Genomic DNA, 16,151 nt, shown 5'->3' on the forward strand with positions numbered 1-16,151 from the left:
TTTTCTTAATTGGCAAGGCATTTATCTACCTTCGCCATGTTCCACCCAGGTGTAGTAAGTGGGTACCTTGTAAGCAATAATTTCTTGAATGCCTGAGCGCCCGGTCGGAAGGTCAGTGTGGCCTTCCTAAAACCTAGGTATGCAACGCTCAGAAACATTGTTTTGAGAGATATACATTATATTATCGTTATTTATCATAATAATCTTATATTTTTACATTATTCATATTTAAAAACGAATGAGGGTATCCATGGAGACATATAACAATATCATATACGTCACCTAGCTGTCGTGCGTTATACAGCATGTATGCCCTGTTGTTCAAAGAAACGTCAATACCTCGAGGTTTAACAGTGTAAACTCTGAGTTATGTGTGTATATACCAATTGACATTTAGACGGTTTGGTTGGGGTGGGGGGGGTCACAAGTCATTAGAAGGCAGGGACCGTGCTTGTATACATGCACTTTAAATAGATCCTTAAACAAGACGAAATAACCATCTGAGAACACCCTAACGAAGTACATCTCAAATATTTCATCTCCATGATAACCCATTTTTGCGTTTCTAGGTCGAAAAAATCCCTTTTATCCGTTTTTGCAATTCTAATATATACAAATATGAATGTTCGTAAGTCGACGGGCGGTCAACAAACAACCTATTTACATGCAATTCCTTTTCGCTTCACAATGAGAGTATACAATGTCGACACAGATTTTAATCAGAGCTGCATCGCTGCAAGAAGAGAACGGTTCCTTTAATCTTCCTTAAGTGTGAAAGACGGATGTCGCTTAACAATGCAACAGGTCCCTTTATTTTAATTACCAGTGTGTCGTATACATTGTTACCTGTCGTCATACGAAGTGTGTCCGTTCTTGATCACGACGTCTGGCAACAGATGTGCTCTTTGCCAGTGCTTGGTTGAATGCAGAGCGGCATTTATCAGCTTGCGAAACTAGCATTTCAATCTGAAATTGAAATGATTTGAAATGGCAGTCACTCGCTGAAGGAATGGAAGGATAATGCCCTGAATTCGGATTTGTATTTTGGAAATAGACAACGTCATTGGAAATGAATCCCAGAAGGGGATGCAGTGGCTCGAGTAGTTTGGTTAATATATTTGAGATGAAGACTGTTTCATGTGGATAATTGTTTGCCGATTCCATTTTTTGCTGGTGACGTAGACCACAATTGTGTTTTTGTTGCAGTTGGAACAGTCTGGATAGGATCCAAGCATATTGTTTAGTTTTCTATTACAAAATAATAGTTGGAAGAAAGGGGTAACATTTTTTGTCGTCACCCTCCTCAGGTTAACTACAATTTCATCATAAAGCTCATCTGAATCTAGATTTAAAAAGAAAATCCTACAACGCCAACAACAAAACGAGGCAATCCTGAAAATGGGGTCTTACGGATAAGTAGATGTTGTTGGATGTAGGCGATTGTTATTCTGGGAAACACGATTACAAAGGAATCATGGACGAATCACGCATCCGACACCTCTTCGAAGTCTGCGATCTCAACGCGAGCGGATACATCGAGTACGACGACCTCCGCGATCTCTGCCTGGGAAGCGACCTTGAGATCACCGACGCCGAGCTCGGCAGCGTGTTCGACGAGCTCGACACCGATGGCGACGGGAAGATAAGCGTGGAGGAGTTCGAGCAGGGCTTCCAAGGGGTGGAGGAGCTCCTCCGACGGAAGGTCAAGACCAGCAGTAGCGGTGGTGGAGGGGTGTCGACAGGGGGGCAAGATGGAGTTGATGGGGGTAATGATGGGACCAAGAGGGGGCAAAAGAAGGGGGAGAACAATAATACCGTGACCGGTAGAGATGGGAAGACTACCGCAGCTTACACTGCGTGGCAAAGCTTGGTTACCAGCCTCGGACCGGGCGTTACGCTTCTCCCAAGGTGCGTACCATACCTGTATACGATGGAATTCAATTCCAAAAACAGACTTGTGAAAACAAAAATGCCTAGATGAAACAACAAGGTGTGTATATATTTCAGGGCCCTGAGTTATAAAGGAGGTTCACTGTAAAATGAAGGTATTCTGTGGTTGGCTTCAAAATGTTGGTCATAACACTTTTTTGCTTGGCAGCCCAAGGGGGAGGGGGCATTAATCCCTTTAATCTCCCGTAGATCTGCTACTGATCGTACTTTGGATATGATGTCATTACAATTAGATCTCAAAATCATAAGAAGAGTTACAATTTCCATGAATATGAACCCAAGTGATGATTTAAAACAAGACAAAGTAAGACGTTCCATAAATTATTAAATGCAAAATAAATGCAAACAATATTTCGTTATTAACATGAGAATTTGGGGAACATGGCGTCTTATTCCAAAATCAGGTCGTAAGCCAATTGTAAGGTTTGCGGTGGTCCTTAAAGAAATGAGTTATGAATTTTTGAGTTCATTATCCCTTGATACACTTTCTATATTTTTTAAACGAATGCGCAAAATAAATAAAATTACGTTATAAATTATGTAAATAAAAATGGTAGAATAAGCAGTATACGATTAAGCATGCCGTGAAAACTACATAGTGGGTAGGAAAGTTATAAGTGATGTTGTTTATTTATTTCGTTTTATTTATACAGGGTGCCCCCTCATTATTCTGGCTACGTCTTTTCCAGGGGTCCTGTAAACAAATATTTTCAATATAACAAGCAAACAAATAACAAACAACAAAATAAATGAACAAAACAAAAAGAATAATCGCAACTTCATACGGTATTTATGTGTTAGAGTTTAATGGGTTTATCATGTTATATTTTCATAAGAGCAATATATTTGATTAAAATTAAGAGATATAGGTCGATGTAAATGTAAAGGAGGTGCAGGGGAGAATATAGAAAACCTTATCAGAAAGGCCTAAATTTTCTTGACAAGAAGTAAATAACAATAATAATGATAATACAAATCTGGGAGCACTGACACATAATATATTATGTGTGACTGCTACCTCTTTTTCCCTCCAAAAAATAATAAAAAAATAAAAATAAAAAAGTCATTGAAATTTGTCGGTGTTGAGAGGAAGGGACACCTTGCCACCTCTGCCTAGCATCTAAGGAAAGCTTGTGATTAAATGAAACCGCTACGACTTTGAAATACATCCTACCTGCCTCCACGGCTCACTAAATGAAAATTTTCGATTTGGAATATTAGAAATGTAAGGTGAAGGTGAAAATAATAATAGCCAATTTTTATAAAGCTCTTTTCCCAGAATGGCTCAAAGCGCGTTACACATGTTACAGCATATTATTAACCCGGTCATTGGATTCATTTCAATCCCGCACGAAAAGTGCACAATTTCCACTCCCTGGGAAGCATTCCTTGCATTCATCGCAGTATAGCTAACCATATATGTAGCTTGAACTAAAAAAATAATAAATAATATACCATTAAGGATTCATTATTTGCTTCTAGGAGCGGGCCAATTTAACAATTTTGCAACCAATTTTCGCATAGATTAAACCCATAAAAAATAAGTAATTTAAACAAATATACCAGCCACAAAATCAGCAATATGCCTGCATAATACCATTTACAAAGTAATTTATGCACATTATATACTCAGCAAGTAGTACGCGGTGTACCATGAAATTAGGGGAGGCGCAAGTATATTATTATTAGGGGGGGGGTGAAAGTATAGCTAAAAGTGACGCATGATGTTTCTCATTGAAACACAAATGTTTCATAAATTAATACGACCCTGTCGTTTCCTAGATATTCTTAATGTATATTATTTCATACTGTTTTTAATGGTTTACAGTTACTCTTATTTTCTTTCGTATTATTATATAAATATTGTTATTATTATTATTATTATTATTGCTATCATTATCATCATCATTATTAGCATTTATAGTTTTGTTTATACAGGGTAGCCTCATCAGTGACGCACACTGTCCTCCCAGAGGCCCCTGTTACATGAAAACACACACAGATAACAAAACAAAAACAAAAACAAAGGAGAACAAAAACTCAAAAGGTACCCCCTCAAAAAAAAAGTTTGCCGAGTTGTTTCGTAACTCTCGGGTTAAGGTCTGAGGGTTCTACGATAGGTTGAAATGAAAGATGTCATTTTTTAGAACACCATTTTAATATTTCATATCTAATATTATATATTTATCACTTAAAAGAAAATGGGGGTCTTCCCCATGCCCCCCCCCCACCTGTTACACCACCAATGGCGTGGGATATTGAATAATATCCAACCTTGTCACGGCTGTTGACGCCAGATGGAGCCTTCCCATGCATAATACATGCATAAACGTGATATTCTGAGTATTTACTGAACACACAAAGCACGATATATCTTTCTGATGAAGTGTATGCGAATATACGTATATAGTTATATTTAATCATATATAGCATGCACAAGAATTATCAGTGTATACCGAGGTATGAAATGTCATTGTAACGTCAAGTTAAAGAAGGAGTCATTTTAAAACAATTAGCAATGCATTCCCAAACATGCAGGCTGTCACAAAATTCAAAATCTAGCAATGGGTTCATGTGTCATCCTCGGAATTGTTAATTTTTATTCGAAAAAATGATAGATAAATAAATAAATGAATAAATAAATGAATGAATGAATAAACTGATAATTAAATAAATAAATAATAAAATGATAGAACTGTGCTTTTATTGTCCCTTTCCACATCTTTACGGAGCAGTATATTCAGTCATGGAGATTTGACACCCCCGTGACTTGAGATTATGAACGTATTACGTTTTCCATACCAAAGCACCAAAGCAAGAATTATTTGATATACGTTTGTAGATTGTTTTTCAATGCCAGTCATTATCTTTTTGTGAACTTAACATGCAGTCTACTTTTCAACAATGCTATCATAATACACTATACTCTTTGAAGAAGGATTTACTAATAACTTTTTTTATTTAAAAAGACAAACAAAAATCTAACTAGCATATCACGGACAAATTTATAACATTGGACATAAAACAAAAACGTCTTCGCTTTTGTTTAGCCCCAATGTGCACAATATGCCAAATCGTAGAGGCAATGTAATGCTATCTCAACATGAGTCTATTTCTTTTCATAAAGCCTGAATGATTTCGAATTTCCTTCTGTGATTTGAAATCTTCTGTCACTATACAGTAAATTTCAAAAATTACATTTACTGTATGCATGTAGGTAGCATCGTTACACTCAAATCTAGAACAAAAAAAACAATGTTACTTAGTAACATTATTTCGGTATAAATGTACTTGAGTAGTTATTACTTATTATTATAGTTAGCATGCTATCATTCAAGTGGGTCTATATTACTAAACTACACTAGGTTTATGGGTCAGGAAACTGGCCAGGTATGAGTAGTTGAGGACTCGAGATAGCGCTTTTGGTTCGTATCTGCTTTAATTAAGCCAAACTTAAAAATGTCATAATTTTGCAATATCTTACATTACATTTTGATGGAATGATGCTTTAGATAATGTTTACCAAATAGATCACCACCAGCTGCAAAATTAGCAGAATGACAAATAGATCGGACTTTGAACATTTAGCACGGTTTTCATATAAAGGTTATACTCGTCTGACGGTGTCCAAATTTGCCGTCTCTTATCTTATGACGTCACAAACCTAATAGGTCTGATCTCGTTCAGTATTTCCCCATTTAGTATTTGGAAGTCCGTTTTAATTTACAAGTATTTAGATATAAATGTATTAATGTCTAATCTACATTGATGTTTGAAAAAGATTAACCACAGAATGTCAATTCTACCATTCCATATTAATGGTTGACACGTACATGATATATCCAATCAATATTAACAAAATAAATTTTAGAAATTGTATTCTTCTCGTGATGCAAATGGTATGCGCTAGCATTCCACACGATGATTTATTTTCAAAGTTTGTAATATTTATAAGTTTGATATTCGTTAATTCATTACTTTAACTCTCCCTTTTTATTGGGGAGGGGGATCACTTTTCAAACGAGCCCATTTTTATTTGTATATATTTTTTCTCGAATATTTATTATAGAGGAGACCGTTCAGTTAAATAAAGAACACAATTAAGAATATACAAATGCAAACAAATCTAAAAAACATACCATAATTTATACCTCAGTCACATTTTCCCTACGGCAGACATTGAGCGAGTCGAAAACAGCCGCTTTATTAATTTTCATTCAAACCAATTGTATGTAGCTGGTATAATAAATGTTAAACCGGCTGTTTTCGACTCGCCGTGGAGCAAATGAGACTGAGGTATAAATCAAACTCAACTGTCTCCATTAGAATGATTAGGGCCTATTCGTTCTTATATCACAGCAGGGGCCCGTTGCATAAAACTTTTTACCTGATAAAACTCAGGTTGTTTGTGAAAACTAAGGTAGACTAACATTAGTTTTCACTTTTTACCAGAGTTTTCTCAGGTAGAAAGTTTTATGCAACAGGCATCAGGAATGCTATTAGATACACACACACACACGCGCACAAACAAACGCACCCTTCCACACACATAGAGAAGTAAAGGCCGGTCCAGTAATTGCATTGAGGTCCAGGCCTATATAGTCTAGGATTTGCGTTGAATTGATTTAAGGCTAGAATGTTACTATTTACATCATGCATCATAATTATTGTAATAGTTATAATGATGACTGGTTTACCTGTATTGTTATTTCTATTGCACCTAATGTTGTAGATAACTTATCTTGTCACTTAACCGATGCAATAAATTTAACTATTTTACAGGTTTATAGCTAATTAGTTACGAATACATAGAAAGGCAATGATAATAGGAACAAAATAATAGCACGAATGTGGAACAAGTAATAATAATAGTAATAATTAAATATTTAAATAGCGCCTAACAAAATTTCTCTAAGCGCTGTACATGCACAAAACCTACTTAATGCACAAAACCTACTTAACTTAATAAACTAAACTCACTTATCAACTTAACTACCTTACATATCTAAAATACTAATTTAACTACGGACATATTAACTGTAAAAAATCATGCAATTTACGGAATAGATATGTCTTAAGTAATACTATAAAGGAACTTAGAGAAGAATTGGATCTTAAGCTAATTTAGGATGTAGTTTAGGCGGTTGAATTGAACAGTCTATTAAACATTCTGAATCTACTAAGTATAGTATTAATACATGTATAGTATAAACAATTACAACAATGACTAAAAGTTCTTGCATGTTAAGTACTTTATTTTAATAATACCAAATTCCCATGTCTTCATTTTTCTTACACAATTAAGTTCCACGACAGATTTACCATTTACAGCTTTTATCATTATTTCTTTTTAATATTTATTTATTCTTTTAGCGAAGTCTCAAAACAAACGCCTACATTATACACATAAAATAAAACATTGTTATTTTTGTTTACATGGCATGAGCAAACGAAACAGTATGAACAGTGATACAAGCTGGCCAAGGGTGAATAAACAATAACAAATATATGTTGCCCCAAAGCATATCCCCCATATAGCAAAGTGCATCATTATAATCATTTAAAAACAAACATACACAACTGAATCAATCAGATTCAACATTGATTAATTATTGTCTACTTTGTTTTCATTTTCTTTCTTCTTTTTTTAACCAACAGTGCGTCGTACAATCTCTTTTGGGATTTTAACCATCAATGATATAAATTCGTTGATTTTGTACCAATTTTGTCGAATTGTAACATTTCTACAGGCTTTAACTTGTTTAACATCGTATACATTCGTACATGTAATTCCGCAGCTTCGTTATTCCGAATGTTCGTTAATCCGAAAGCGAAATAAGGTTCATTGTTCCGAAGGTTCGGCAATCCGAAAACGAAATGAGGTCCGTTGTTCCGAAGGTTCGTTAATCCGAAAACGAAATGAGGTTCGTTGTTCATTTCTTTTTCGGACAAACGAACCTTCGGAATTACGACTCTCATTTCCTTTTCGGATTAACGAACCTTTGGAATTACGCCACAAATGTTCGGATTAACGAACCCTTTTTCATTTTCGGATTAACGAACATCGAGGTATAGGCAATTTACGTGTTTCGGAATTACGAACCTTCGGAATAACGAAGTGTAACCGATGAAGATGATAAGACTTAACACGGACCCGAGTGTGTATATATAATTACCTTACTTTACATGTCAACATTATCCAGCATTAGTGTTTGTATAAGAAAGGTCAAAATGGTTGAAATACACATACGCCAAGGGTTTATTTGATTAATATCATGTGAAACATATGGATGAAAATTCCTCGAAAGCCGACTCTTAAAAATCAATAGTACGGCCATGAGAGGACTGAGAGAGCAGGACAGTGAGAGAGAGACGGGGAGAGAGGACTGGAGGAGGAGAAAGATGGAGAGGGAGAGAAAAAAAAACGGTCTGGTTTTCGCTGATGCGTATGTGGGCGTAAAGAATGCAGGGAGGTTTATGGTGTCCATTTTGGGGTTCATTTAGAATGCTAAACTGTTTATGCATGATGAACTAAAACTCAATTACAAAATATTAAGTGTTAATATATACTTTGTTAGATACAGTAAAATAAATAAAGCAAGGGAAATACTTAGCTTGAGGATAAACGTTTTGTTTTGCTTTGCTACGAGGTGATGTAAGCCGTGAACCTTATCATCATTACTCAAGTTGCCATCTATAAGCATACACGTACAAAATATTGCATTACGGGTTAAAAGCCTGGCCAGATTCGAACAGTTGAGGACTCGTTGTCATGGCAATGGGGCAGCTTCAAAATGCTGCTGGTTCGTATTTGCTTTAATTCGTGTTGTTTTGGTTTCATTAAAGATAAATGCCAGTTACAACGATTCAGAATAAGTTTATCCAGATCTAGATCCACACTGATTTAGTGAAAATCTTGGTTTTACCGGCTTTACTGCAATTATTTTCATTTATCATTAATTTGTCTTTTCTTATTTTCAGCCAAGATCAAATTTGTGAGCTATACCAGCAGCTCCATTCTTCGGAGGTGCCTCAAACACTTCGCCAGTATGAATCCGTCATCTATGACGTCATAAAGGATCTCAGGCAATACCAGTCGGAAGTCGATAGGTTAGAGAAATCATTAAAGAGGTAAACTTTTTATATTTCCTTCCTTTTCAGTATAGTATTGTGACTATTATCATACATAGTTTATTTTATTATCACTATTGTTATCACTAGTATTATTATCAGTAGTAGTATAGTAACATTTATCATAACTATAATCAGGTTGAATTCATATACATATATAACTCATTGTATTCTTTCATATTTTTTGTTATGATATCATACCCCGGGAGGGGGCCGACAGATTCAATAAATATTATCTTATCAGAGTTTTTTGCATTATGTAATAATAATAACATTGCACCTCGGAATAGATTGTTTCTAGATAGATGGCGCCATACAAATGAATATCATTGACATGATGATTATCATCATTGTAATTGTTAGTATTGTTATTATCATCATAATTTTCATTACTACTGGAATTATTATTACTATTATTATTGCGCTCATCCACTTCTGGCCTCCTTGTTATTCCAAAGGTTTGAAAAACCGGGGGGGGGGGATCATTTGCTTTTTATGCCCCACTATGTGGAATAGCCTTCCCGAAGACTTAAAAAAATGCACCTTTGTCGAAACTTTCAAAAATCTGTCTTAATTTGGTTTATTTTTTTTTTATTTAACTCTTTGCTCTTTATGTGCATTGAACACTATACAGAGTGGATTTGGAGCCTTATAATTCACATTATTATTATTGTTGTTATTATTATTACTCCATCATTGGTATTATTATCATTTTCATTATTATTGTCATTGTCATCAAGATAATCATGATCGTCACCATTATCAAATCCAATCTATTTTGCAGGACAAATGAAAGCAATACCGAGCACCTACAGCAGCTGGAGTATGAGATGGAAGTACAGATGACAAGAACAGAACAGAGAGTTAGAAAAGAGGTAAGAGATGTCGTATCAATGACTGAAGATACTGCGTATACATGGTATATGACCACTACTACTACTACTACTTCTACTTCCACTCTACTAGTATTACTTCTACACTATTACTACTACTGCTGCTGCTGCTGCTACTACTACTACTACTACTATACTACTACTATTATACTATATTATTACTACTTCTAAAACAACTATTCTACAGTAACTTCTTAATTGACAATTCTACTACACATTGCTACTGCTATTTGATCTACATGTCTATTTCAATGTGATATACAGAAGTATACACTTGTTTTTCAACACGTTCAGCAGTTATCATTGTTTATTCATCGCCCTATAGGTCCGTAATAAGAAGAAGTATTTTAACATGTTTTTACACTGTAAAAAATGAAGTGCTAATTTAGCACTTACAGTGCTTGTATAGGGACTGCACTACGAGTGGTGATTTTCTACTGTAGTTCAAATTTAAACTAGAAAATCAGCACTCTAGTGCAGTCCCTATGAAGCACTGTAAGTGGTAAATTAACACTTCATTTTTAAAGTGTATATTAGTGTGACCCGTATGCTTGTAAATTTACCAATACCACCGAGTCTCTATGTCTATGGAGGTAAATGATATTTCAATGATTAAATACCGGTAAAAGACTACGACAGCGAATCAGATAATTGATTTATGGATGCGCTGGCAGTTGAACAATAGGAGGATGAATGGCCCAACGCCTAACAATAAGAAATCAATACACCTATGTGTACCGCCATTCAAAAGACTGTATTCCCGTGCCATCTTAACGACCAATAAGGTAACCCCGTCATACACATTTTGCTTGAGATATGCTCGGAAACCAGTCTAAGAAAAAATAAGATCAATAATCGGGGTGGTTTCTTAAGATGTTTATTGCGACCTTGCTCTGCCTACGTCCAAACCTACTTTGACCACATTCTGGACCACAGAAGACTTAAGCTTGGATCACTGTAGATTGTGCCATATGATCGTTTATGAATCTGGCGTCTATAATGGAACCTACCAAATGATTGGTCCGTGAAGAAATCATCCTGAACACGCTTCATGTTTATCCTAATCGGTTTTGGAGTCTGGAGGTTTGGGAACTTGGATGATTTTTAGGAATAGACCACACCCAATAAATGATTCATTGGTGCCTGGAAGTGAGTGTAGTGACATTGGCTTGTTCTAGCAATCGTTGGCGAAACTTCTGTCTTGGACCTGGCCTCCCATGTGATTACCTTCAGAAGGAAAAACCGAAATGGATGATTCCACGTTCCCGGGGAAAGTTATTTCGGATCTTCATTCATTCTACATTATGTGACAGAAAATGAAGATTTCCAATGGGGATCGTCATTTAATCTCTTGCTTTCCGATGTAATCCGTTTAAGATGCTAAAGGTCTCTTTGATTTGTTGATCTGGACAACCTTCAGAATCACCTGTAAGTGATTTTTAGGTGGGACTTATTACAAAAGATATTTATTTGGAGGTTTAGGAAAACGTAACATAAGCACGATGGATCTCAGCTTTAACAGTCTTAAGGCTGCTTGGAGCAATGTTACTGAATCGCTTGGTGAGGCTGGCGAGGCCTTCAAGTCGTTGACGATGGATGATTTCTCACAGCCCATGCCCGCTCCTAAGCCTTACGATGCATCCGCCCATAAGTTTAAACCAAATCAGCAGGTTCCACAGACGTCAAAGGCAACAGGGAACTACCAGCAGTTGCAGAAACCATCAGGGAACACTGTAGCGAAGCAGAATCCATCATCGGGTCTTCAACAAAGTGTATCTGTCAGTAAACCATCCAGTGGTTTAGTAAATCCAGAAAATGTTCACCAGAATGGAATGGCGCAGAAGTCCCAGCCCTCCTTACTTTACCAACAGGGTCGTTCTATTTATGAGCCGTACTATGCCCCATCGCCAAGTTTTCCATCTGCTTCTGACCAAATCAGGGCTGCTCTTCAGAAGAGTGCAGCACCAACGCCCAAAGAGGCTAAACAAATCAATGATACTTCAAGTGGTATGACGAGTTCTCAACAGAAATTTAATCTCTCTTCAAATCCTTCTGCAAGTAATCTCCACGGGAATGAACACAATCTGAATCAGAAGTCAGTAGATACTGCTTCCCGACTTTACAAACCACCACCTTTCAAAGATGAACATGTTGATGTTGGAACACATTCAATGCCAACAAAGGAACAAGAGTGGGCAACATCCACCTCAAATCAGAATTCATTGCCGAAATACTACAAGCCAACACCTTTACTTGCTCATTCTACTCAAAATGCAGCTCATAGTCTGCAAGGAATTTATTATGGGGAATCTCCGCAAACACATTCCATGCCCAATAACACATTGCCGAAACAATTCAAACCATTCCCTTTGGTCGGACATTCAGGAATATCTTCAAGCTCTGGACCGTTGTCCAAAAGTGGCCAATTTGATACGCACTTGACGGATGCTCCGAATGAAGGAATTATGAGTCACGACCCACACACTTCACTGTCAACTCGATCAAAAACAGTGTCTGATCTTAAGAAAGCAGACTCTACACCCGATCTTCAACGGGTTAGCAGTTCATCCGGCTTCAGCAGTGAGAATTCTAGCTTCCAAAGGCCAAGCCAGCATAAACCGCCTCGATCCAGATCAAGCTGGCAAGATCTAAACTTGCACAAGTCAACACCGGACCTAAGAAGATGTGGCGTAAGCCCAGGACCTGGATATGAATCTCCAGGAGCAGTGGTTCTTTCAAGAAGAAACTCGATAGGTTCAAGACCCAGAGCATGGAGATCCTTATCGAGGGGACCAACACCGTCCCAGGTATAGGATGATAGCAATGTAATTTCCTATTAATTACCATGGTCTCTTGTAATGATCTTGATGGTTGGCATAATACTATACACCAATAAAATTTACCAGTAGGTATGAAGCACGTATAACATCGTTATTTCTCTTTTTGCTCTAAGGGCAGAGGATTTGTTGTTGTTAATTTAGCTATACATGTATCAACCAAAACTACACAACTCATGTTCTTCAAGATAGACGCATCGCGCATAATTGAGGTTAGTAACGGAAATAACAAATTTCAAGCGTTTGCAAGAACTCGTATAATGTTAAAATTACCGGTCGCATCTAAAAGTGAGCATAACTTCGGTTTAAGACATTGATGAGGTTTTTGTCTTCTTTTTTCATCTTTATAGGAAAGGGAAAGAATAGAATCTGAGAAAGCCGAGATCCAAAGGCAGCTTGAGGCAGAGATAAGAGAATTGAAAAGTAATCTCAATCAAATACACAATGTAAGTGATAGTGTACACTCCATAGATAATGCTCTTCTATGACTGAAGTTTGAGTAAAAATCCATTTTCGGTCATTTGGTTAAGGATTGTCTTATTATTAATTCAGTGATAAATTAATCCATTTGTGAATAAGTTTAAGAGCACATTTTCACTCGAAAGTCACTCAAGATTTGAGTTTAAAAAATAACTATAGGTGTAAAATTTTTTCATAATTTCTCTTAGAATATGGAGGAGGATAGATAGAGAGAGAGAGGGAGAGAGAGAGTGAGAGATGGGGTGGGAAAGAGTAAGTGTTGTGGGGGGGGGGGACATCAGCTATTGATTGATAGATTATTTACCTTTTTACTATCCAATTTAGGTTTCTCTGGATTCTAAAAAATCGTTTATTTAAATGATATATTGAAATAAACATTATTTTGATATTATCAATCAATTCTGTACTACAGACCCAGACTCGTTAAACAATACCTGTGTGTTAAGCCAAGTTGAGCACAACAGTTGACCATGGGCGGAAATCTGTCCCCACAGGTAGAGGGGGGGGGGGAGGAACCAGGGGCTGGAAAATTTGACAAGCAGAAAAGAAGACGAAAAAAAAGATTATCAGCCAAAATGTAAGGTCATTTTATAACCCCAAAATAATTAACATGCAAAAAAAAATGTTTTCATCCAAAATGTGAGGTCATTTAGTCTTATATACGTGTATTATTTCGATTGTGAATGATTTGTTTTTTCTCCATCATAAAAGACGAAAAATAGTAGGGGACACGCCCCCCCCCCCCCCCCCCCCCTCTGTCCCCCTGGAATTATGCACTTGACACGCCTTCCCAGTCAACATCAAGTGGGCCTAAAATTCAGACCACTCTTGTTTCCGAAAAATGATTCGGCCATCAGACTGATCAGAGGTCTTTTATATATACCATGTTTTAATGTTTCTCCATTATTCTCCTTTAAAGGCTGAAGACAAAGTCGACAGAATAGACAAACCACGTGAAGACCTGCTTCATTCCCTGAAACAGGATCTCGAACAACTGAGAAGTGAAAATAGAAGTCTGAGAAGTAGTCTAACCGAGGCTCAGACCAACTTGGTCCTGTCAAGAAGCGAGCTCGTCACCCTGAAAAGTGACTTTGAAGAACAGAATGGATTCATTTCAAAGTGTGTTTGACCCAATGGCTTACTGCAGCGGGGGGGGAATGGGGGCGGGCTCTCACTACTTTTAGTAAAAAGGAAAGAAACGTGATATAGATGATATTTTCTGAATATTACATCAACCTTTTTACACAAAATAAGATTGCATTTAAATTATATTTGACTTGAAAAGTTACAAATTTGCTTACTGATGGGAACTCTGATGGGGGCTCTCAAGACTAAAAAAAAAGAAAAGAAACGTGATATATATTTTCTGATTATTACATTGAAAGTTCTACAAAATAAGATTGCATTAAAATTAGTTTTGAATTGAAAATGTCAAGGAATTTGCAAGCATAGTTCGTTTGTCCACAGCATACGTCATTTCTGCCCCCCCCCTCAACTTTACGCACCGGTTTGACCCATCTCATTTCACAAATTTAAATGTGTAATTTGTTAGAGGCTGTGGCAAGCAGGGGAAGACAGGTTATTGCTCAACAAAGAGACGAGCTAAACATGCTAAAGGTGGTGTGTTTTTTCTTTGAATGATAAACGTCACTTCTAGTAAAAGAGAGAGAGAAAAAAAAATTCCCCTTTCTCTTTTCAATTCGAGGTAATTGGCTATATACCAGCCTGGCATTTACCAGCAACAAGTTGTCCTGCCGAGTTCCTACGGGAGTTACCACAAACGAAAACAATATTTGGAAAATATTTTCAGTATTTCCATTATTTGGCGGTCGCCCCCACCCCGTAATTGCAAATAATGGACCATAATCATCAAGATGGATATTGATCAATTTATTATAAATTCCTGATTCTCTATTCATGAATAATTCATCGTTCTTTTGTCCTGATTGTAAATGGTGATGTGTGATACCATTATTCACCAAACTGCACTTTCTCCTCCCTGCAAAATTGTTACTGGGATTATGTTTGTCATCTTATGTTTAAACCTGATTGTTTGAATAATAAATAAACGAGAAAATAAATAAGTACAACTTTTTTTTAGTCATACATGTGTTAATGTCTAATCGAAAAAGTTTAGTCAAATGCACTTACATGTAGTCCTGACTAGAAATTGTTACAAATAACAACATGAATATTGTGTATATATTTTTTTCAGTAATCGTGACGTCATACAGGATTACATAGGAGAACAGGAAAATCTCACGAGACAACTCCAATTATTACAGTAAGTTAAGAGATGTTTCAAAGACTGCACTGTAAAAAACTTTGTAACCAGTACGTGGGTAATTATGTGTCCAACTAATTTGGGGGAGTATTTTACCCAATGCGGGAAGCATATTGTCCAGTAATGTTCAAAAAATAGCAGCGATTACTTTAGAATGGGCAAAATTTTCATCACACTGGATAAATAAAAATGCCCAAAAGAAATGCCCAATGTTGGCTGGACACAGAAGTACCCTCATGGAACATTTTTACCCAATATTATTTAGAGTGTAGTATAAACATTACAAAGTAATAAAGAAATAATGTTAGCAAAGGGTTACCGTTATGAATAGATTTTCAAAATGTCCAAGTGTATAGTTTTACGAAATGTTATTTATGTTAAGAAAACACTGAGCAATAATATTAAACAAATGATACTAAATCAGCGTTCTCTTTCCTTGAAAGGCCATTGTAATATTTCAAAAACATAAAAAGTAAAATGTGAAAAAATAAACATCTAAAACTACACATAGTAAAATATTACATGAGGAGTATGATTCTTTAATATCAAAATGGTAAAAGATACATGAGCAAAATA

At 36.3% G+C, this 16,151-nt stretch overlaps 1 protein-coding gene across 1 annotated transcript in view; it reads left to right on the forward strand.

Moving 5' to 3' along the window:
• LOC121416963 (ras and EF-hand domain-containing protein homolog) overlaps window positions 1-16,151 on the forward strand; it is a 49,149-nt gene that overhangs the window by 9,681 nt on the left and 23,317 nt on the right. Inside the window, 5 exon segments of the mRNA XM_041610498.1 lie at window positions 8,932-9,081; window positions 9,866-9,956; window positions 13,162-13,257; window positions 14,211-14,410; window positions 15,507-15,575. Coding sequence (XP_041466432.1) covers window positions 8,932-9,081; window positions 9,866-9,956; window positions 13,162-13,257; window positions 14,211-14,410; window positions 15,507-15,575 — 606 coding nt within the window.

The sequence above is a fragment of the Lytechinus variegatus genome, chromosome 6, assembly GCF_018143015.1.
Source record: "Lytechinus variegatus isolate NC3 chromosome 6, Lvar_3.0, whole genome shotgun sequence".
NCBI lineage: Eukaryota > Metazoa > Echinodermata > Echinoidea > Temnopleuroida > Toxopneustidae > Lytechinus > Lytechinus variegatus.